Source organism: Myxine glutinosa, chromosome 1 (genome assembly GCF_964187855.1).
Source record: "Myxine glutinosa chromosome 1, kmMyxGlut1.1, whole genome shotgun sequence".
In the NCBI taxonomy this organism is placed as follows: Eukaryota; Metazoa; Chordata; class Myxini; order Myxiniformes; family Myxinidae; genus Myxine; species Myxine glutinosa.
This window is the reverse complement of record NC_136261.1, coordinates 299,433,825-299,457,162: the sequence shown is the minus strand read 5'-3', so window position 1 is coordinate 299,457,162 and position 23,338 is coordinate 299,433,825. Positions and strand designations below refer to the sequence as shown.

The following is a 23,338-nucleotide window of genomic DNA, read 5'->3' as shown; positions in this document are numbered from 1 at the left end:
GCCCCTAATAATGTCATTGATTGGCATCTTTCCTCGTCCCCTCCCCTTCCCCCCCCTCTCCCTCCCACCCCCTTCCCCCCCCAACCTCCCTCCCCCCAACTTCCCTCTCGTCTTTGTAATTGTTCCAATCCAAGCCATAGCTTCCTTCCTGTCGCTCAGGTTTGCTACAGGAAGAATGGACACAATGAAATAGATGAACCGATGTTCACACAACCCCTGATGTACAAGAAAATCTCCAAACAGCCACTGGTCCTGGAGAAATACTTGCAGTACCTCATAAACACCGGGGTCGTAACGCAGGAGGAATATGAGGTAGTTCACAGTGTTTTCATTTTAGTTTTTTTAATTATTATTTTTGACTTGCTTATTTATCTATCTATATATCTATTTATTTGTTACCATTTGCTTTCTATAGCCCTTGCTGTTTCCTTGATATTGTTTGCTGCAAGACCATCCCAGTAATGCCTGAAGGAGCTTATGGCATACCCAAAGCTCTATCAGTTCCTTTTGTACCAGCAGATGCATTTTGCTCTGCAGGATTAAACGAATCAGTTGGTGGTACTGCATATTGAAATTCTTCACAAAAAGATATTTGTTCCATGTCCATTTCTGTCCAAGTAAAATTTTGTGATGAATGATGCATGTATTTTGTTTTACGAGCCTGATGCATTGTTCACAGGAGGAAATATCTAAATATGGTAAAATCTGCGAGGAGGCATACGTTCGCTCAAAAGATGAGAAGATAATGCACATCAAGCACTGGTTGGACTCTCCCTGGCCTGGTAAATTCTTCTTCTTCTTCTTCTGTTTTATTTCTATTTTTTTGGCTTCACTTTCTTTTATTACATTTGTAATGCATGTACTGTACTATAACATAGGATTAAAACAGAAGCTGGTCTTGCTGCTGCTTTGGCCAAATCGTAGGTTTTTTCACACTGGACGGACGGCCCAAGAGCATGTCGTGCCCACCTACGGGCGTGAGTGAGGACGTGCTTGCCCACATTGGGAACGTAGCAAGTTCTGTACCTGCTCCTGACTTCACAGCCCACTCGGGTAATGCGGTCTTTTACGCGCTCCTTGTATCTACATCCTGTTGTTCTAGAAATACTCAATTCATCCTTTCGACTTTCTCCAATTGGTGGATTTCTGCTTAATGTTGCTTCAGCATTGGTCTATCGATATGAATGCAAATTTGAAAGAAACAAAGACTTTTGCAGAAAGCAAGACTCGAGCCAGTGCAAATTGACATCGTTCGATACTTCCTTTCATTGTATTACTGGTGAATAGAAAACTGCATAAAACCTACAAAGTTTCTGATATCTATATCGATATTGATTTGGAAATAGAAGAATTTGTACTGCTTAGCTCTAGTTTTGATTGGTGTCTTATAGCAAAAGAACAGTTCACAGCAGTCACCAATGAGATTTCCATCGGAGTGACCTTTTAAGGGTCTAACCATTGCGCCATCAGGAACAATTGATTAGATTTTGGTGAAGATCCGGATTCGGATCCGGCTACTAGAATTTTTAAAGTGATTCTTCACCATTGGGAGATAGGGCCAAAAACGATACATAGCATGATATCTCAAAAAGTTGTGGATGAGTTTGGCAGATGACAAGAACAAGCCGATTTGATTTTGGATAAGGTCCGGATCCAGATCTGGCCTTTCAGTAGGATACCAACTATACTTCGTTTTATCTTTTTTGAGCCTTTTCCCTTCCTCTTTTGCGCAGGCATTGAGCGCATGCTCCGTGGTCGGCGGAACATGATATCCAAACGCTCGGTGGACTGGGCACTGGCTGAGTACATGGCGATTGGTTCCTTGCTTCGAGAGGGCACGCACGTGCGTTTGAGTGGTCAGGATGTGGAGAGGGGTACCTTCAGGTGCTGTGGGGTAGTGGGTTATACGATTTACTATTGCGGGTGCCGCTTTACCAAAGTGCCCTCCATTGTTATGAAGGGTAGAGCCTTAACCCATGTATGCATTTCCCACAGCCATCGACACCACGTGCTGCATGACCAAAACGTAGACAAGAAAACTGTTGTGCCTATGAACCACTTGTGGCCTAATCAAGCACCGTACACTGTTTGCAACAGTTCTTTGTCTGAGTTTGGGGTGCTAGGTAAGCACTGACTGCACCTTTACACAGGTTGAGATTTGTCTTTACAAATCGAGATGTTAACTTGAATGGGCTTTTTCTGTAATTTTCCATTACTTGTGGTGCATGTGATTTTTTTTTTCCCACAAAATTGCTACAGAGGGTGTTAAAAAAGTTCTTGCGATGAGATACAATAATCCAAGATGCACCAACATTTTAAAAAGTTGTATCTTGTCTCGACTTCAATGCACCGCTCTTTATCCTTCATACTGTCATTTGGATGATTGTTCTTTCAGCGACGTTTTGGTTGTTGTTGTTGTTGTGTTTCCCCAGTCAGTTCTTGTTGAACAGACCAGTGGCAGGGAGATAGCCGATTTATATCATGGAAGTGACCCAGAGTTCCCTCACTTCCACAATGTTGTGCTCTTGCATACGTGAAGCCAGGACTGCACAGTCTTCCATGATGTGTTTTATTGTGTGTAGATCGCCCTGGCGGTGGCTGCAGGCGTCGTCAGTAGTGTTGGCGAGTCTATGTTTGTAGTGTAAAAATTGTGGGTGGTGTCGACAGCGAAGGTGCGAAAGGAGAACACGATCAGACCTGGGGAGTAATTTCCCTGTGTCATCGATGAGTGAGGGTTTTGTGCCCAATATACTGTTTGGGCCCATGTTGTTGTTTTTATGGTGATGTGGATGTGTTTTTTGTAGTTTCCATTGTTCGGTTGGGGGATGTTACGAAGGATGTCACTGTAGTGTCTTTGTGGTGTAGTTTTAATGCATCTAAGGGCCTGTGGGTGGTATGGGTGATTAGGGTTGGCATGTCGTATGTTTATGTGGTCATTGATTTTTAGTATTTTTACTTGTGTTGTTGTTTTACTTGTGCTGTGGGGTAGTGGGTTGGCATGGGTGTTGTTAATGTGCAACTTGTGATGGTGCGAATGGCTTTGGTTTATATGGTCTGCAGGGTGTTGAGATGAGTGTTTGATAGGCTGGAGGCCCAAGACGAGCTGGCATTGTTGATGACTGATCTAATGTGCTGTTTGGATGTTAGTGATGTTGTTTCTTTGCGGTGTCTGAAGTCTGTGCCTGTTAGTGCCCTGAGTGCGTTCAGCCTGTATGTGCATGTTTTTTTTAAATGTTTGTGATGTGATCTGCGAATGACATGGACGTGTTAAAACTGACGTCGAGTATTTTTGATTGGTGTGTGGGTGGAATAGGGATGTCTTTCAGTGTGATGTATGGTGTAGCACTATGTTCCTTGGTATAATTTGTTAGAAGAGTGACTGTTGATTTTGAGGGGGCTACGTTTAGTCTGTTGATGGTGAGCCAGGTTTGTAGGGTGCTGAGGAAGGGTTGAAGTTGTGCTGTGGCAGTGTTGATGTTTCTATGAGTAAAGGTGATGGTTATATTGTATGTTTTCAGGTGGTTGTGGAATGTCATGCAAACACTGATTGTAATCACTGATTATTGCCATTCAGACTCCGCCACAGTGTTCCCAAATGTTTGTTTGCTCTGGCACAGTTTTAGGGTTGTTTTCTAGCAGCTCTCCTGGCTATCTTATCCTGAATAAACGTCTGTTTTGATACTAAAGGACCTTGGTGTCTGGCAGATTTCCATCTATAGCGATTGTCAGCTAACTCCTCCCAAGTGGATGGATCGATGTCAAATTGGCCACCTCATTGATTATGGGAGCACTTAAAAGTTCACCATAGAAAACCCCATGGTAAGGGCTTCTTTTTTTTTAACCACACCTCTCAATTATCTGATACCTTTTGCCATCTCTCTCCTACAACATGGACATGGTAATGTTGGACAACTTCATGAAGTGCGGCATGCACTGCGGCGATTCTTCCAGGTGATTTGCCTGTTGCTGGAACTTCGTCCAATCGTACCTTTGGATTTTAGCTGCTACTTGAGTGTGTGTTGCACGAGACTAGCTCATGAATAACTTTTCCTTTCGATGTTGTCCCACAATCGGCATTGAATAATACCTGTTCAACATTTCATGTTAATTGCCCTTGATTTTTGCGAAAGGGGGCTTCCATCACATCAGCATTTCTCAGGAAACTCACATCGGATTTCTGCACAGTTGATGCTCTATCGACACAGCTGAGTCACATCAATCCATAAAGTAAAATATTCCATGGATCCCAAAAATAAATTGGATGGAAGCTTTTTAAAAATTATTTAATTTTAAAGACAAGTTTATAAATGCAGGACTGTCTCGTCGCATTTAAAATTTGGATCAATAAAGTATGGGGTTCTGCATCGGTGTATGCTCAGAATCGGTGCATGGGAACACCACATTAATGTATTAATCACTCTTGAACTATTGCAGTTGACATTTGTACAGATCGATCGGCTCAGTACATGTCTGGTTCGTCGAAAGGGGATCACAGGAAGACGACACAACTACACATCATTATTTATTTTCTTGACACACTTCACCCTTTCCCCTCAACCACTTGAATATTATGTAGTTGGTCTCCTGCTAAACATCCACTTCTTTGACATACTTGTGTCTTTTATCTACAATCAGAGTCTGTGGTACTTCCTCAAAGGTATACTCTTACAAAATATACTGAGATTAACTTTTTATACCAGCCAACTAACTTTTTAAACCAAGATCTTCGATTTATCACATGTCGGACAAAGGACTTTAAGAGACAACATTGTACTTTTACATGGATTGCAAGGATACTGGGAGGCATTGGACAAATCAACACAGTAAACGGGATTTTAACCTGGAATCCCAGAATCAGGTGATTGTGTTGATGTGAGATCGGTTATGAAAGTGTCTTATGATCGAGGCTTCGAAACTTTATGGGATACTTTTACAATTTCATTCTTGTTTAAACTTGCTATGACTTGTTGTTTAAGCTGTTGTTGTTTAAACTTTTAACCTTGTTTGTTTAAACATTACTTAAACTTGTCAGTGTGTACCATGACTCGACCTTTTAACGTGATACTCGTGTGTAGTGCCATGTTTGCCTTGTGCAGTGTTTGCTCCAAATGCTGTTAACTATGATTGCCTTCTCCATGTACAGGTTAATGACTGTTTTGATATACAGCTGCAAGTCTGACATTGCCCTTTGAATTGCTGAGTTCCAACCGACCACTCAAATTGTTTTAGCAGGGGCACAGTCATTAAGCATATGGTGATTCAGCTGTATATTTGCAAGTTGTTGTGCTGGATAACCAATATGGTATCTGTCTAGGTTTTGAACTGGGCTATGCCATGGCAAGCCCCAATGCCCTCATTTGTTGGGAGGCCCAGTTTGGAGATTTTCACAACACTGCGCAATGCATCATCGACCAGTTCATCTCGTGCGGCCAAGCCAAGTGGGTCAGGCAGAATGGCATCGTGTTGCTGCTTCCACATGGCATGGAGGGAATGGTGAGGCCTGTCTTGTGATTTGGAAATGATCCAATGTTATTTGTGGTAGAACAAAGTTGTGCAACTGTCCTTGCGTTGTTCATGTTGTGAAATTTGTTTCCTTTCTCCACATACTTAAACCCCTTAGGGCCCTGAGCATTCCTCCGCTCGCCCTGAACGGTTCCTGCAGATGTGCAACGATGATCCAGATCTTTTGCCGGTACCTGACAGTCCGCACCACAGTCACTGACGTCTCTATCTGTTTACGAAGGCGATTCTGGGTTAACCGGCACTTTTTGTTCTTCACAGCAACAGAAGTAATCCTGGGTATATCCAAGTCTGTGCCCCATGCATATTGTGTGTGCCACAACAAGTGTTGTTTCTGGTGAATGAAAATGTCAAGAAAACTATTTTGCAGGAAATTAGCTGTGTTAGCAGATGGTGCAAAAGGTTTAAAAGTGAACTTGAATCGATAGGTTATGCGCCATCGGTAGATTTGTGCTATCGACCGATCGAGGGTTAGATTTCGATCGATATTTCCTACAAACAATTCTTACCATTTTTCCCTCCCCTCCTGACACAAATCGATCGACGGCAATGCGCTATCCAGCGATTATATGTATCCATTGATGGTGCAAAACGATACCTGCGCCATCTACGATTGGTCGATAACGCACATCTACCAATAGTGCATAACAGATACTGTAGCGGCTACCGCTGGGTTTTCACAATCGCCTTGCACCTATCAAGGACACGGAGCGATCACCATGCCGGGCTCGTCCAGGACGCCCGGGCAGGCTCGCCCTCAACTTGCCAGGCCGCAGCCAGGACGCTGGGCCACGCCCCCTCTCGCCTTTCCTGGGCAAACGCTCCGGGATAATATGTATATATATTGCTGCCCGATAAACGGGCTTTTCAGAGTGCCTGAGTGTTTGGTTTGATTAAAGCAACTCGGATGAATTCCAGCTTTTTGTCACGTCCATTCTTCCGATCGACGTGGGAGCCCCAGCTCCTTCATTGGTGACCTACCGACATGGACACGGCAGTCGCCCTTAAACTGCCTACCTTCTGGGAGGCTCACGCGGCGGTTTGGTTCGCACAGGCGGATTCCCTGTTCGCCCTGCGAGGCATCACGGCCGACGACACCCGCTTCCACCATGTGGTAGCAGCGCTCGGTTCGGCCACCGCGGCCCGCGCCCTGAGCCTCCTCGAGAGCCCGCCAGCCGCTGACAAATACGGCGCGATTAAGAAGCTTCTCCTCGACGCTTTCGCCCTCCCATCGGCGGAACGCGCACGGCACCTGCTCGACCTGCCCGAGCTCGGCGACACGCGCCCTTCCGAGTGAATGGACTACATGCTTTCACTGCTCGGCGAGCACTCTCCGGCATTCCTGTTCCGGGAGCTGTTCCTCCGTCAGCTGCCTAACCCGGTACGCCTCGCCCTGGCAAGCACGACGATCACAGATCCCCGGGCCCTTGCCAGAGAAGCCGACAAGATCTCCGCCGCAGGACAGCGCATCGCAGCGGCGACATGGGACCCACCGCCGTCCGACGCAACACCCATGGCGCCCGAGCACCCGGCACGGTCGACGACCGAACTGCCGACGCAATTGGCGGCCGCTACACCGAGCCGACCACCTCCAGCACGACGACCGGGGCCTCCACCTGACCAAGCGTGGTGTTACTATCATGCCAGGTTCGGACAGAAGGCCCGGACATGCCGACCCCCGTGCACCTTCGGCAGGCCGGGAAACGGCCGGGCCGGCGTTCATTACCAGCCATGAGCGCCGGCCACACGGGCAACTTACTGTTCATCACGGATAAAGCGTCCGGACGGCGCTTCCTGTGCGACACCGGCGCCCAAATGAGCATCATACCCGCCTCTGACCAGGACAGGCAATCCGCGGTTTGCGGCCCCTCCTTGGTTGCGGCCAACGGATCGACCATCCACACCTTCGGCCCGCGCAACGTCACCCTCTGCTTCGGCGGCCAACGCTTTGCTTGGACGTTTGTAACCGCAAACGTGCCCATGGCTCTGCTAGGCGCCGACTTCCTCTGCGCACACGGACTGCTGGTGGACGTCCAACGGCGTCGTTTAATCAACGCCGAAACCTTCAGCTCCCTGGTATGCACATTGAGCAGCTCCGCGCCGACCGAGCTGGCATGCGCCGTCCCGGCGGCGAACGAGTTTGCTCGCCTGCTCACGGAGTTCCCGGCCCTCACGCGGCCGACGTTTTCGGCCGTCGCAGTACGGCATGGGATCGAGCACCACATACCAACCACCGGCCCGCCGGTCTACGCCAGGGCCCGCCGCCTCGACCCAGCCAAGCTCGCCGTGGCGAAGGCCGAATTCGACGCGTTGGAGCACCTCGGCATCGTGCGGCGCTCCGATAGCGCGTGGGCCTCGCCACTGCACATCGTGCCAAAGCCGGGGGGTGGATGGCGCCCGTGTGGCGACTACCGCCGTCTCAATGACGCTACCACCCCCGACAGGTACCCGATCCCGCATATCCAAGACTTCTCCGCCCGTCTGGCGGGACGGGTCATTTTTTCGAAAATTGATCTCATACGGGGATATCACCAGGTACCTGTCAGGGCGGCCGACGTCCCTAAAACGGCAGTCATTATGCCGTTCGGCTTATTCGAATTCTTGCGGATGCCGTTTGGTCTCAAGAACGCGGCTCAGGCGTTCCAGCGCTTGATGGACGGCGTGCTGCGTGACCTGCCGTTCCTTTTCGTTTACCTGGACGACATCCTCGTCGCCAGCATGTCCCGGGCCGAGCACCTCCTCCACCTCCGAACACTGTTCGGGCGCCTCAGCGAGCACGGCCTCATCGTCAACCCGGCCAAATGCCACTTCGGCACGACGGCCGTTGATTTTTTGGGCCACCACATCACCAATAACGGGGCCGTGCCGCTGCCAACCAAGGTCGAGGCCATCACCACGTTCCCGCGTCCCCGCACCATAAAGGCCCTGCAGGAATTCCTGGGAATGGTGAATTTTTATCACCGCTTCGTGCCCCGCGCTGCTCAACTCATGCGGCCCCTCTACGAAGCCCTCCGGGGCAAGCCGGCCAAGCACGACATCGCCTGGTCCGCAGCAATGGATGCGGCCTTCCAAAGCTCAAAGCGGGCCCTCGCCGACGCAACACTGCTCGCTCACCCGGTGCTCAACACTCCCATCGCCCTCACCACGGATGCCTCGGACTACGCGGTGGGCGCCGTACATGAGCAATGGGTGAACGGGGTTTGGCAGCCACTCGCTTTTTTCAGCCGGCAGCCGAACGAGTTTCAGCCGAACGAGCTCAAATACAGCACGTTTGACCGGGAGCTCCTCGGTCTACACCTGGCCGTCCGCCATTTCCGCCACCTCCTGGAGGGCCGACCTTTCACGGCGTTCGTCGACCACAAGCCGTTGGTTTACGCCATGGCCAAGGTCACGGAGCCGTGGTCGGCCCGCCAACAGCGCCACCTCTCCGCCGTGCCGGAGCTTACCACGGACATCCGGCACGTCGCCGGCAAAAACAACGCCGTGGCCGACTGTCTTTCCTGGGCCATCGCGAACGCGGTCCACCTGGGCGTGGACTTTGCGCTTATGGCGGCGGACCAAACCACCGACACCACGGTGCAAGCCCTCCGGGCGGCGGACACGGGCCTCCGCCTGGCCAACATCCCCTTCGCGGACACTGTCCTGCTCTGCGACGTCTCCCAAGGCCAGCCTCGCCCCATCGTGCCCGTCACCTGGCAACGCCGCATCTTCGCCTCCCTCCACGGCCTTTCCCACCCGGGCCGGAAAGCTTCCCAGAAGCTGGTGTCGGCGCGATTCGTCTGGCACGGCCTTCGTCGGGACGTCCGCGATTGGACCAGCACCTGCACGGCCTGCCAATGGGCCAAGGTCCACCGACACACCCAGGCCCCGCTGGCACCTTTCACCGTGCCCAAACGACGTTTCGACCACGTCAACGTGGATCTGGTGGGCCCCCTCCCCCCGTCACGGGGGTTCACACACCTGCTCACCATGGTGGACAGGACCACCAGGTGGCCGGAGGCCGTTCCCCTCGTCTCCACCACCACCGCCGACGTGGCGCAGGCTTTCATCGCCACCTGGGTCGCCTGCTTCGGCGCACCGGCGGACATCTCGTCAGACCGCGGACCACAGTTCACCTCCGAGCTGTGGGGCGTGGTCGCCCGCAACCTGGGAGTCAAGCTCCACCGTACTACGGCCTACCACCCCCAAGCAAACGGGTTGTGCGAGCGATTCCACCGCTCCATGAAGGCCGCGCTCATGGCCGGCCTTCAAGACGGCGGTTGGGCCGACCGGCTGCCGTGGGTCCTTTTGGGCCTCTGCACGGCCCCCAAGGAGGACCTCCAGGCATCCACCGCCGAGCTTGTCTATGGCCAGGCGCTACGCGTCCCGGGCGAATTCGTGCCCGACGCTACCAGTCCCTGGTCCGCAGCTCACCAGCGCTCGGACCTCCAGGAGGCCGCCCGACGGTTTGCCCCCGTGCCAACATCCCACCACGGTGACCCCCAGTCCTACGTCCCCCCAGCACTTCGCACAGCGGAGTATGTTTTTGTGCGTCACGACGCACATCGGGGGCCACTCCGGCCGCCGTACGACGGGCCCTTCCGGGTGCTGCGACGGGACGACAAGTCGTTCGACATCGGCGGCAGGTCGGACCGGATTGCGGTGGACCGCCTCAAGCCGGCGCACGTGGACGTCGACCACCCACCACGGGTGGCCCTTCCGCCGCGGCGAGGCCGCCCCCCGTCCACGGTGCCCCCCACTCGACCGCCCACCACCACACCGGACCCCCTCCCACGACCCGCCAGGGGTCGCTTCGGCCGGGTCATCAGGACCCCCCTCAAATTGACCCTGCCGGTGCAAGTCGATTCTGGGGGGGACGTGTGTAGCGGCTACCGCTGGGTTTTCACAATCGCCTTGCACCTATCAAGGACGCGGAGCGATCACCATGTCGGGCTCGTCCAGGACGCCCGGGCAGACCCGCGCTCAACTTGCCAGGCCTCGGTCGGGACGCCCGGGCATGCCCGGGCATGCCCGGGCAGGCTCGCCCTCAACTTGCCAGGCCGCAGCCAGGACGCTGGGCCACGCCCCCTCTCGCCTTTCCTGGGCAAACGCTCCGGGATAATATGTATATATATTGCTGCCCGATAAACGGGCTTTTCAGAGTGCCTGAGTGTTTGGTTTGATTAAAGCAACTCGGATGAATTCCAGCTTTTTGTCGCGTCCATTCTTCTGATCGACGTGGGAGCCCCAGCTCCTTCAATACGAGCTTTTTTTTTAGGTTAGGCCTAGATATGAAGCATAAATTAAAAATAAAAATAATATATATGTACAGTGCATTCAGAAAGTATTCAGACCCCTTCACTTTTTTCATATTTTTTTTATGTTGCAGCCTCATGCTGAAATCGTTTAAATTCATTTTTTCCCTCATCAATCTGCACTAAATACCCCATAATGACAAAGAGAAAACAGGATTTTAGAAAGTTTTGCAAATTTATTAAAAAGAAAAAACTGAAATATCACATTGACATAAGTATTCAGACCCTTTGCTATGACACTTGAAATTTAGCTCAGGTGCCTCCCATTTCTTTTGATCATCTTTGAGATGTTTCTACACCTTCATTGGAGTCGACCTGTGGTAAATTCAATTGATTGGACATGATTTGGAAAGGCACACACCTGTGTATATAAAGTCTCACAGCTGACAATGCATATGAGAGCAAAAACCAAGCCATGAGGTCGAAGGAACTGCCTGCAGAGCTGAGAGACTGGAATGTGTTGAGGCACAGATCTGGGGAAGCCTAAAAAAAAATTCTACTGCATTGAAGGTTCCCAAGAGCACAGTGGCCTCCATAATTCTTAAATGGAAGAAGTTTGGAACAACCAGCACTCTTCCGAGAGCTGGCCGCCCGGCCAAACTGAGCAATCGGGAGAGAAGGGCCTTTGTAAGGGAGGTGACCAAGAACCCGATGGTCACTCTGGCTGAGCTCCAGAGATCCTGTGGGGAGATGGGAGAAACTTCCAGAAGGACAACCATCACTGCAACACTCCACCGATCTGGGCTAAATGGCAGAGTGGCCAGACGGAAGCCTCTCCTCGGTGAAACACACATGAAAGCCCACAGAATCTTGTTTCTCAGGGTCTGACAGTCCTTTAGGTGCTTTTTTGCAAACTCCAAGCGGGCTTTTCCTTTCGTTTTTGTTACTTGCGGTGTGACGTCAGCTCTCCCCCTCTACCAGCCAGTGCCTCGTTTACTTCTCACCTTTCGCGCATTTTTACATCACCGGCGCTTCTCCTCCAAACAGTGCGTAGCTTGTTGGTAGTTCTTTCGCGCATTTTGCACTGATTGGCCGTGGTCTCATTGGTTGGTGGCCAATCAGTGTGTCGCTCCTTTACTTTCCTTACCCCCAATCACCGGGAAGCTTTCTGTCCCTTCCCCGACCAAATACACGTTCTCCTGGGCGTGGCTATTGCTTGCCTTGCTCGATATGTGTTGAAAGCCACGGTACCACTGCGCGGCCGCAGCCCGCTTGTCTTTCCGGTCAGTTGTTATGGTCAGTCATTGTAAGGGTGGGGGGGGGGGGTTCAATTAATGTGTGCACTACGGGCCTATCAAATGTCTACAAGAGTGCGTTGCCATAAGGGACACCGGGATTTTCACGGAGGGAACGACACACAATGGAGTTAGCATATTCCCTACAACTACTTAACAGGCCCCGCCCCCTCGTGGCGTGGACGGAGACACACTTAATCCGACATACGGGCTACAGGTCCTCTACTTATTTACATTGAGGTGGTTCTAGTTACCCACGACAGACGAAGCATGATACCTACACAGATCTACCTAGATCTAGATATTCCCCTTCCCCTAAATTCATAACAATATATATATATATGTATATATATATATATATATATATATATATATATATATATATATATATATATATATATATATATATATATACACACACACACACACACAAGTTCAAAACACACCTGGTCACAAGTGTGTCGCACTGACTGGGTCCTCAGTCGAGGTCCTCAGCATCATCCCGTTTCGGCCCTTCAACCTCGATACGGTCAGCTAAGGTGGGCCAGCAGGGGCACATACACCTCCACATGCAGCAACTACACCTGGATGCGTACATACCCCCACCCCCAGCCACGATATTTAATATTGTTACGGACACGGCTTAAGATGTTATGATGGGCCGAGCGGAATGGCCGCCGTGTTCGCACAGTTTACCCGATTCTTCCCCAACTCACCCGATTCCACCCGACGTTGACCAAGTCGCGCTATGCTAAATCAATGAAGGAAAGGACACAGCGGCTGGGATAAATGAAACGACACAAGGGGTACAGTTCTCAAGACCTCCGGAGGAGGATATAATTGGTGGTGGAGAAAAGGGGTAGATTACAAGGTATGAGGTAAAGCACAGAAGAGATAGGCACTTAGACACAATCTTATCTATCCCAGACAGACCACAGACAAACGGAACAAGACTGACTTACACAGGGATTGATGGCAGGGAAGGACAGGCAGTCGATAGCACAAGGTGCACCTTGGCTCAGGGGCAGAATCAAACACGGTCCGGTCCAGAGATGCAGGGAGGTATTGCAGCGCTCGGAGGTGGCGTCCTTCTCTCTCCAAGCTGAGGGCGCATCTGACGTCACCTCCCTCTTCCTGCGCATGCTCAGCGGGGAGTGCCACGCCCTCGGCTCGTTGGCTCCGCCCCAGATGGGATCGGTCCGCCGCTTCTATTGGGTGCGGGGGGTTACCGGGCTCCGCCCTTGACGAGGAGCTGACAGCGAGCCCCTACTTGGTAACCCCGTCGAGCACATGCTCGATGGCGGCTCGTTGGAAAGGCATGGTGCCCTCCCAACACCCCCCACCAACCAAGCCGGAATGAGGGCGCACACTCCCCGCGCCGCCGCCGCTGTTGTTGTTGTTGCTGTTGCTGTTGTTGTTGCTGAACCGTGAGGAAGAGCTGCGGGGAGGTATTGGGAGGTCCTAAACTTCCTAACGGTGCCATACAATCACATTCTGGTGCAACGAAGAGTCAGAATTAATGGAAACGAGTCCTTAACTGACATAGACTAAGAATAACTAGCAAGATGTCCTATAGTTGTCTACGTGAGATGCGGTGGACCTGGATGCGACATTTAATGGGGGAAATAGGGGAAGGTCGGGTCTACAGAGTGTTGTTTACAGAAAATGGGACTAGGGAATGGGGAATTGGGGATAGTTGGGAAGTACTGAGGAAATAGGGGAATATTTACAAGCGGATATGGATGGATGCCAATCTCATATCCGCAACATTGCACCCTTCTCTACCTCGGGGCGTCCCGACCCGATAAATTTTTACCTACGTTAGTGTGGCACTCAGATGTAGTTCCCTCTACTATTAACTCAACCCTGAGTGCGACAGTTTTACAGATGTTCACAAATGAGTAAATATGTCCCCCTGCGACGTTGCACCCTTCTCCTAACAGAAACACACCCACAGGATAACCGAATCGCGGAAAGAATCCTCAAACTAAACATACAGCCGGTAGGGAGCATCATTTATACAAGACTGATATTTACACTACGATCCAGGACCTGTTCTTTGAGGAACACATGCAGATGTTATGCATAGAGAGAGCACGCATGCCAGCATCGATACACCAACCCACGAGTGCCCTGTGGCCCTACGGCCTTTAATACTGTGCAGAGCACCCCATCCAAGCACCAAAAGCACCAACCCCATACACAGTCAGCACCATCCGGTGCACCAATAAAGTGTTCATAGTCACCGGTGGTGTCGCAGCCGGCCGATGTTCTGCCGCTGGTCTTGCCTTCATGGAGTGCACTTGGCCTTCTGGCTTCTTTAAAAATAAAGAAAGTCGCCAACCGCGTCCATTTCTGAATTGTGGCCGTCAGGGGGGCCAACTATAAGTGGTTCACCTGTATGGCATAGGTGCCACGTTGACCCAGAGGTCCATCAACGGGTGGTGCTTGCCCGCAAAAGACTGCGGTCCATTGTGGGCGGCCACAAAAATTGCGGTCCATGGTGGGCGGCCACAAAAATTGCGGTCCATATGGTGTATCGATCCAGGCAGCAAGCAGCGAAAGTACAGGCCCACAACTGCGGAGCCAGCACCTCTCTCTCCTCTCTCTCTGCCCCAAAGCCAGATCCTCGGAGGTGGGAGACAAAAGAAAACAAGTGAGTAAGGTGGTAAGGGCGCAAAAGTGCACGCAATGTAAGGTAATGCACACTGGGGGCACATGGGAACCAGGTGAGACAGGTACGTTCCTACCGTACGCCCCCCCCCCCCCCCACCAGGTAACCTACATTGCCCCTCCCTTACCCCTTACTGTATCCACAAAACACAACACTACCCATAAACATCTACTTTACACATCAACAACCGTCCCTACTGTCTTCCCCGTTCCTCCCATAAACCAAATTCGTCTTCTCTCCCTCCTAACCAATCAAATTTGCCATTTCCAACTCTCATCAAAATTTGCCATCTCCAACTCAACATCAAAATTTGCCATCACCAATTCATCATCAGTCCCTCCTAAGGAGGGAGAGATGGAATCACCCCAATGTCTCATCCACGTCGTGATGCGTCTCACAAATCCAAACAGCAATTCTCAATTCCTGCAACACAAAACAAAGAAACACAGGTGTGGAGTCATCATCATCACCTCAGGTAAGTGGCTGCGTATGGTGCGACAGGTTCATCAATCCTAACTATTTCCTAAATGACTTTAACAACTTTACATTACCCGGGGTCTTTCCCTGCCAATCCATTGGCCAACTTACACTATGGGTTCTAAAAACCAATTCCCATTGACCAAACTGTGGTGCTTCTCAATTTGGGGTCTCACTCCCCCGATTCATCTCCCGGTGCCCTCGCACAATTTCTGGGCTGTGACGTGTAGCTCTCCCAGCAGGTCTACCCACCTGCACACCTCCACCACTGTAGTTGCCACCCGAGCTTACCTGCTCCTCACCCTAACCTAACTAACTGGGGAAGACCCTCTCGCACTCTCACCCCCTCAGTGCCCTCTCTGGCACGGGCTGCCCGATCCACACCCGGGATCCTCAGGCACCCACTGACACTAACGGCTCCCAGAGCCCACCTGCGGCCTCACCTGGCCGACATCCTCACAGTGGTGGAGTGCCCAAACCAACTACACACACTAACAGGCTACACGCCCAGCCATTTCCACAACACTAATGCACCCATCCACAATACCATTCTGCAACCGCACCACAAATGCCAATATCCAACCACAATTTACCTATACCCTCTACCTAACACTTACACTACCCGCCCCGGGTACTCGTGAAAGGGGTCCACTCTTCCCCCATCCACACCTTCGCACCATGCACACCACTCCGTACCACTTACTCCAACTCTCTCCACACCACTCATTCTCTGCTCCATATATTCCACACACCTGTACTTGCACACCTGTGCTCTCATACTTGGTGCCGCCTGCACCCTTCTCTCCCCCAAGCGCATTCGCGCTGATCCACAACACTCACTACTCACACACCTGTCCAGTTCTCACACAGCATCATCTCATCTAACTACTCCCCTCTGAAACTTGCGCTTCCCAGTCGTCCCTTTAAACTATTGCGCTCCCTCGTCATTATCATCCATACTAATCTACCTGCGTCCCCACTACAGGTATCAGTCACTAACTAAACCTTAACGTTATCTAATGTCAATCTCTTCTAGATCCCTACACACAATATCCTAACCCACCCGGGCTAGTTTCCACTGCCATACACCCCATAATCTATAGCTCCTTTGCCCCACTCATGGGAAGGGTGGCAGGGATGCCACCCTTACCCACCGTCATACGGCGCGAGTGGGACCTTGTGGGACCACCTCGTATGTGAGTCGTTGCCCGCCTGCCGGACCCCGTGCGTCGCCCCTTGCGGGGTCAGCGCGGGGCCGAACCGGCCGGGCCCCCACAGTACATTACCCCCAAGGGGCTCCCGTGCCTCCCCTGTCGCTCTAAAAACTACCCCTGTTGGTGTCGATGCATGGGTCACACTTCCGCAACCCGCTACCCATTCCATACCACCACAACCTTGCTCACTCACACCTCGCACCTCTCCCATCACCGGACCCTCTCGCTCGCACCCTCGTTCCATACCCTCCGGACCAGCCATACACCTCACTCTTGGCCTCTCACGAACATCCGGGTCTATCTCGACCCCCAAGCTTATTAAATCACCTGGCGCATCATACGCACGACCATATTGGTCACCACTTACACCGGGTCCTCTTTCTCTTCGCTTCTCCTCCATCACCTGCGAATCCCTCATCCGGTTAATGAGCACATCATCACGATCCGAACACAGACTTTGGACCAATTCTTTTACCTCCTCTTTTATCTCTTTCTTATCCCCTCTCCGTCGCTTCTTCATTTCGCTCACCCCTTCTTCCACTTCTTCTAATTTCTGCTTCACCTCCTTCATCTCCTCGTGCGCCCCCTTAAGTTCTTCCTCTAACTCCACCTTATTTTTTTCTATGTGCTCCCGCACCTCCCGCTCTTTAACCTCCATCACCTCTACCACCTTGTTCATTTTCCTCGTCAGGTCCTCATGTACCGTCTGACACTCTTTTTTAATTACCCCTACGTCCTTTTTCATCTCCTTCTGTGTCGATTTAAAACCCTCTATTACCGCTGTGTTCTTCTTTACCTGGTCCGTTAGTTCTTTTTGTCCCTCCGTCAGCTGTTCCACTTCCAGCGTCAATTCCTCTATACCACCTTGCAATTTTACAGTCCCCTTTCTCACCTCCTTCTCCATGCGCTCCTTACAGTGCCTCACCTCCTCGCGCACTCCTCCGACCTCCTCACTCACACCTCTTCTGATCTCCTCTCCCATCACTTGCATCTCCTGCCCAGATGCCACCCTCATCTGCTCCATTTCCTCCCTGTGAGCATCCAATTTAGTTTCTACCCCCATTCTGACCCCCTCTATCTGCTGCCCTATTTTTTAAACTTCCCTTTCCGCTTGGTCCCTCATGTCCCTCAATTTGCCTTCCATACTGTTTTCTAACCCCTCTAACCACTTTTTCATCCCTTCCATTTGATTCTCTTGAGCGGCCATTCTGTTTTCTACCCCCGTTAACCCATTCTTTACCTCTTTTATGCCATTGTCTAACGCCTCACCGGTACTCCTCGCTTCGTCCCTCATTACCCCCAATTGCTCACTCTGAGCATCCATCCGGTTCCCCATTACCCCCATCAATCTGCTTTCCATTTCTTCGCTATTCTTGTCCATAAGGGCCTTCATTTGTATAAAAAAAAGGTTCAAATCCACCAACGGCGCTGCTACGGTCGCGGGCGCGGCAAAATTTGGTGCCGCTACACCCACGTGCGCGAGCACGCCACTTTGCGCGCCTGAAGCCTCGTGCGCGAGGACGCCATTTTGCGAACCTGCCGCCCTCACTGCTTCGCTCTCCTCTTGTCCCTCAATTTGGTCCTGGATCGACCCTGCCTCACTCTCCTCTACCGGAACCCAGCCGTCTTGATCTGCCATCGCGCGACTTTCAAAATTCGGGTTTTTATTTTAAAACAAAACAAATTTCACACTGCTTGTAATTTTGAGCGCGTTAAGCGCGCTTCGGGTCCAATCTCACTCCTCGACACCAATTGTTACGGACACGGCTTAAGATGTTATGATGGGCCGAGCGGAATGGCCGCCGTGTTCGCACAGTTTACCCGATTCTTCCCCAACTCACCCGATTCCACCCGACGTTGACCAAGTCGCGCTATGCTAAATCAATGAAGGAAAGGACACAGCGGCTGGGATAAATGAAACGACACAAGGGGTACAGTTCTCAAGACCTCCGGAGGAGGATATAATTGGTGGTGGAGAAAAGGGGTAGATTACAAGGTATGAGGTAAAGCACAGAAGAGATAGGCACTTAGACACAATCTTATCTATCCCAGACAGACCACAGACAAACGGAACAAGACTGACTTACACAGGGATTGATGGCAGGGAAGGACAGGCAGTCGATAGCACAAGGTGCACCTTGGCTCAGGGGCAGAATCAAACACGGTCCGGTCCAGAGATGCGGGGAGGTATTGCAGCGCTCGGAGGTGGCGTCCTTCTCTCTCCAAGCTGAGGGCGCATCTGACGTCACCTCCCTCTTCCTGCGCATGCTCAGCGGGGAGTGCCACGCCCTTGGCTCGTTGGCTCCGCCCCAGATGGGATCGGTCCGCCGCTTCTATTGGGTGCGGGGGGTTACCGGGCTCCGCCCTTGACGAGGAGCTGACAGCGAGCCCCTACTTGGTAACCCCGTCGAGCACATGCTCGATGGCGGCTCGTTGGAAAGGCATGGTGCCCTCCCAACACCCCCCACCAACCAAGCCGGAGTGAGGGCGCACACTCCCCACGCCGCCGCTGCTGTTGTTGTTGTTGCTGTTGCTGTTGTTGTTGCTGAACCATGAGGAAGAGCTGCGGGGAGGTATTGGGAGGTCCTAAACTTCCTAACGGTGCCATACAATCACATTCTGGTGCAACGAAGAGTCAGAATTAATGGAAACGAGTCCTTAACTGACATAGAGAAAGAATAACTAGCAAGATGTCCTATAGTTGTCTACGTGAGATGCGGTGGACCTGGATGCGACATTTAATGGGGGAAATAGGGGAAGGTCGGGTCTACAGAGTGTTGTTTACAGAAAATGGGACTAGGGAATGGGGAATTGGGGATAGTTGGGAAGTACTGAGGAAATAGGGGAATATTTACAAGCGGATATGGATGGATGCCAATCTCATATCCGCAACAATATATATTAGTCATTGCTCACATGTTGAAGTCCTTGGAGTTTTAATGTTAGCTCCTCAAAAGTAGAGCTACAATTATTGTAGTATCTATTATAATAATCTTTCTTTCTTTTTTTTAACGGTTAAAAGTCTAGGCTCATGTAAGAGCTAAAACACTGGAATAGGGAGGGATGGTACAACACACCAACAGCACCATAGAGGGAAAAACAGATAGATACGTTGAGGAAGAAGAATAGGCGAGGAGAATAACGAGATCAATGGGAGGGAGAGGAGTATACATATGGGATGAACAGGCTGGATACGGGTTCAAGCATAGCAAGAGTAGAAAGAGAAATCTGGGGATGAAACAGAAATGGAAAAAAATATATGAAAAGGAGGGGGAGGAGAAAACACAACTTTGCTTTGTAATACATGTCCCCTACTGGTCCCAAAGGAATGTTCTTGTTCCAAGCACTCAGCAATTGCTACAGAATAAGTTGCAGTTTCTATAACTTAGTGCATCATAATAAAGTCATGTACAAAGTTTCAGTTCAATATGTTAATAAAGGGTGAGGGGAAAAAGTCTGGAAAACCACAGGTGGGATGGACAGACAAATAGATGGACGGATGAACAGACAGACGGAGAGCAAACCGATAGTCCCCTCCAGTGAAACCGTAGGGTGAGGTTAATGAGACTACAAAAGATCATGAATATGGATGGTGACCTGAGTATGTGAACAGCCATTTACAGGGAACCTCAAATATTGAGCACCATAATAGCGGCAGTGGAGTTGAGCATTACAATTTTAGTTGAATGCTTATTTGAGAAGCCTCGCGGTGCACGTGCTGAACTGAACAACAATGAATGTGAATGGCACAACATTTGAGGAAGAATAATGAACTGTTGCACTCGAACAGAAAGCAAGACGCATGGTCACGAGGAATGAGATCCTATTTACACCAAGGTAGCAGAAGTTCAGAATCTGAAGTTCAGGAATACTTAACTGCACCTGACAGAAAATATAGAATTAGGAAGGAAAGGTGGAGGTTCATGATTGCATTGGTTTTGAAAATGTGTTTATACACTAATGCGTGTGATTGCCATTTTTGAAACTGATGGCCGATCATGGTAAAATTAAAGAAGCACATGTGGAGTTCGAGGTTCAATTTGCTACATGTAGGAGGAAAAAAACTCGACATTCCCACTTGGCCCTTTTTTCTATCTTTTTATAGTTTTTTTTTTTTTTTTTTTTTTTTTTTTTTTTGTATACAATATCGAGGCTCGTGAAAGAGCGAACATTAATCACACAGAAAGACAAACCGACACATAAAACATATAACATAGGGAGCGGTAGACAAGATGGGGAGAGAGGGGGAAGGACACAAACACAACATTTGAGAGCAGGGACCGAGAGACATGGAGACATCGAGAGATCTGAGAGAGGGCGAGGGCTTTGGGGGGGGGGGGCGTGGGAAGGGGGCAGTGGGAGAGGTATAAAACATATGGACACTGCCAGGACTTCCAGGAAAGAAGTTGGAATTTCAAACAAGGTGGATCTGGGGTGAATTAGCGGGGGTAGAAAAGATCAAGGTTTTGGATGGGGGAAGATAAGAGATGGTGGTGAACAGCTGTTTTAAAGACCTGGAGGGAGGAGTGGGATTGAAGGGAGTGAGGGAGTTTGTTCCAGAGGCGGGAGAAAAGAGGAATGAAAGAGTGAAGGTGAGCGGAGAGCCGAGATTTCGGCAGTTTAACCATCAGAGGGTTGCTGGCAGATCTTGTGCGACCTGTAGGAATATTTGGGGGACAGAGCACAGAGAGAGCTGGGGGTGCAAGGCCGGAGAGGAGTCGGTAGAAGACAGAAAGACCACCTACCTGCCTGCGGTGAGTGAGTGAAAGGCCCTCAGAGATAGCTTCATCGCGGGAGATTCCAATAATTCTGAAAGCTTTGGTTTCAACAGCGTGAAGCCGAGCTAGGTGTGAGGCAGGAGCACCGGCCCATAGGGGAGAACAGATTATTTATTTATTTATTTATTTATTTATTTAGATTTAGATGAACAGATTATTTATTTATTTTATTCGAATAGGGAATCTCAAACTTCATATTAAAGATGACAGTGAATTTTCGAAAGACAGTCGCTGTTTGAAACATTCTAGCATGTTCATTAGCCTCGCCAGAAGAGAGGATATTGCATTTGAGTCCGTTTGTTTGTTTTTCTGTGTTTGTCCCGCACAGAATAAATATGATAATTATGACGTCATAGGTCACGTGGTTCGGCCGCCATCTTGGAAAAATCGAAAAGCTTTGCACCTCTATCTCGGAAAGCACTGAATAGAAAAAATTGAGACATGGCTCATTGTAAAGAACTCTCCATGGGGAATAAAATATGTTAATGATGTCATAGGTGCCTCCATTATGACGTCATCATTCGACAAGTACAAAACTTCATCCAATGAAGATGAAATTTATTGAGCACCATGCCAGCATAAACTGGTGGAGAAAAAATAAATAATGATGACGTCATCGGTCACGTGGTTCGGCCGCCATCTTGGGAAAACCGAAAAACTTTGCACCTCTATATCTCCGAAAGTGCTAAATAGAAAAAATTGAGACCGCTCATTGTAAAGAACTCTCCATGGGGAATAAAATATGTTAATGATGATGTCAAAGGTGTCTCCATTGTGACATCATAATTTGACGAGTACAAAACTTAATCCGATCAAGATTAAATTTCTTGAGCATAATCTAGGAATAAATTAGTTTAGAAAAAATAATAATGATGTCATCGGTCACGTGGTTCGGCCGCCATATTTGTTTTAACACAAAAGCCTTAAAAACCACTGAAAATACATCCTGGCAAGGGTTTGCAATCTCTGATTGCTCTTTTTCTTGTTTTTGTTATTGGAATTTAGTCGATTTGCATTTGTTATCGGTTTCAATTTATTTTATTCACCAGTTTGGCCTCAGGCTATGCCGTAAATGCAATTACCGTGTTGGCTGCATGGATTCTTGACTTTTGTAAAGAAAGTGGATGGGCCTAATTCAACTAAAAGCTGCATGCATGTATGAGTAATGTCATTACATAGAGTAATGCTCTAGAAAAGTGCCTTGCGCCAATAAAGGGGCGCCCATTTGATTCATACAGCTGCATGAAGAAGTAAATGTATTTTACCTTGGGTGCCCTTCATACCGGCTTGGTCAGCGCCCGTTCCACCTGTTAGTTTGAGGAACACTTAAATGCTTCGTGCCTTTGCTTTCTGTCAGTAGTGCATGCTCCTCCTAGCAGTCTGGAGAGCACCACGCGTCGCTCCCTCACATTCTGCTTGGTAGCGTTGGGAAGTGCCCTTGCGTTCCGTTCTTTAGCGCCCAGTCCCGTTCGGTCCCTCTTTTGGTCTCCTCCCCCAGAATAGACGCAAATTTCCTCAGGATCTGGGTTGCTCTCTTCTTGGACTCAAACTGCACCAGATCTGCACATGAACTCCAATCCGAGTACTCTGTGCCGGGTTTTTTTATTGTGCCCTGCACGGTGTGCCAATCATGTCCACTTTCGGCAACCGACCCGATTGGCTGATGCGGGCTGCGATTCAATAGCTGGGAGTGGTTACTGTGTTTCAGGAAGTGCCTCTTTTTGATCCAATGCTGGAATGGCAAAAAGTTACGATAATTACAGTGCTGGAATGGAGATTATCTAGCCGAAATACTGGTGAGGTGACGTGGTTTGGGAATGAAGCATGAAAATGGGGGTTCGTGTACAGGTGTCAGAAAATGAGAGTTTGGAAATGAGGTTCGAATACGGAGTTGGAAAATGAAGGTTTGGGAGTGAGGATTGAAGGGAAATTATTGGAACGAGGAAGAGTACGATGGGGAAGGTTCTACCACCAATCACAACGCAAATGCCTTTCCCCTAATAGGATGGGTAACCTAACTAAACAATCACTACAGAAATATCTAAACTCCAGGGTTATTTTATGTGTTGGATGTGACCCCCTGAGGGTCTTTTCCATACCTGCAACAATATATAAAACGTTGAGCTGTGCAGGATAGCTTAAATAT

The 23,338-nt window shown here is 49.9% G+C and overlaps 1 protein-coding gene across 5 annotated transcripts in view; it reads left to right on the top strand.

Annotated features, from left to right (window-relative positions):
* The window catches only part of LOC137439177 (2-oxoglutarate dehydrogenase complex component E1), an 89,092-nt gene that overhangs the window by 49,774 nt on the left and 15,980 nt on the right, over positions 1–23,338 (top strand). For 4 of the 5 annotated variants that reach the window (XM_068134928.2, XM_068134935.2, XM_078768024.1 and 1 more), the window contains exons 12-18: positions 160–312; positions 680–782; positions 925–1,053; positions 1,734–1,884; positions 1,996–2,123; positions 5,315–5,493; positions 5,621–5,692. In XM_068134928.2, the coding sequence (XP_067991029.1) occupies positions 160–312; positions 680–782; positions 925–1,053; positions 1,734–1,884; positions 1,996–2,123; positions 5,315–5,493; positions 5,621–5,692 (915 nt within the window). Of the gene's footprint in view, positions 1–159; positions 313–679; positions 783–924; positions 1,054–1,733; positions 1,885–1,995; positions 2,124–5,314; positions 5,494–5,620; positions 6,270–10,474; positions 10,706–23,338 lie in introns of those variants that run through there. The other variant, XR_013621332.1, reaches the window with a different exon arrangement.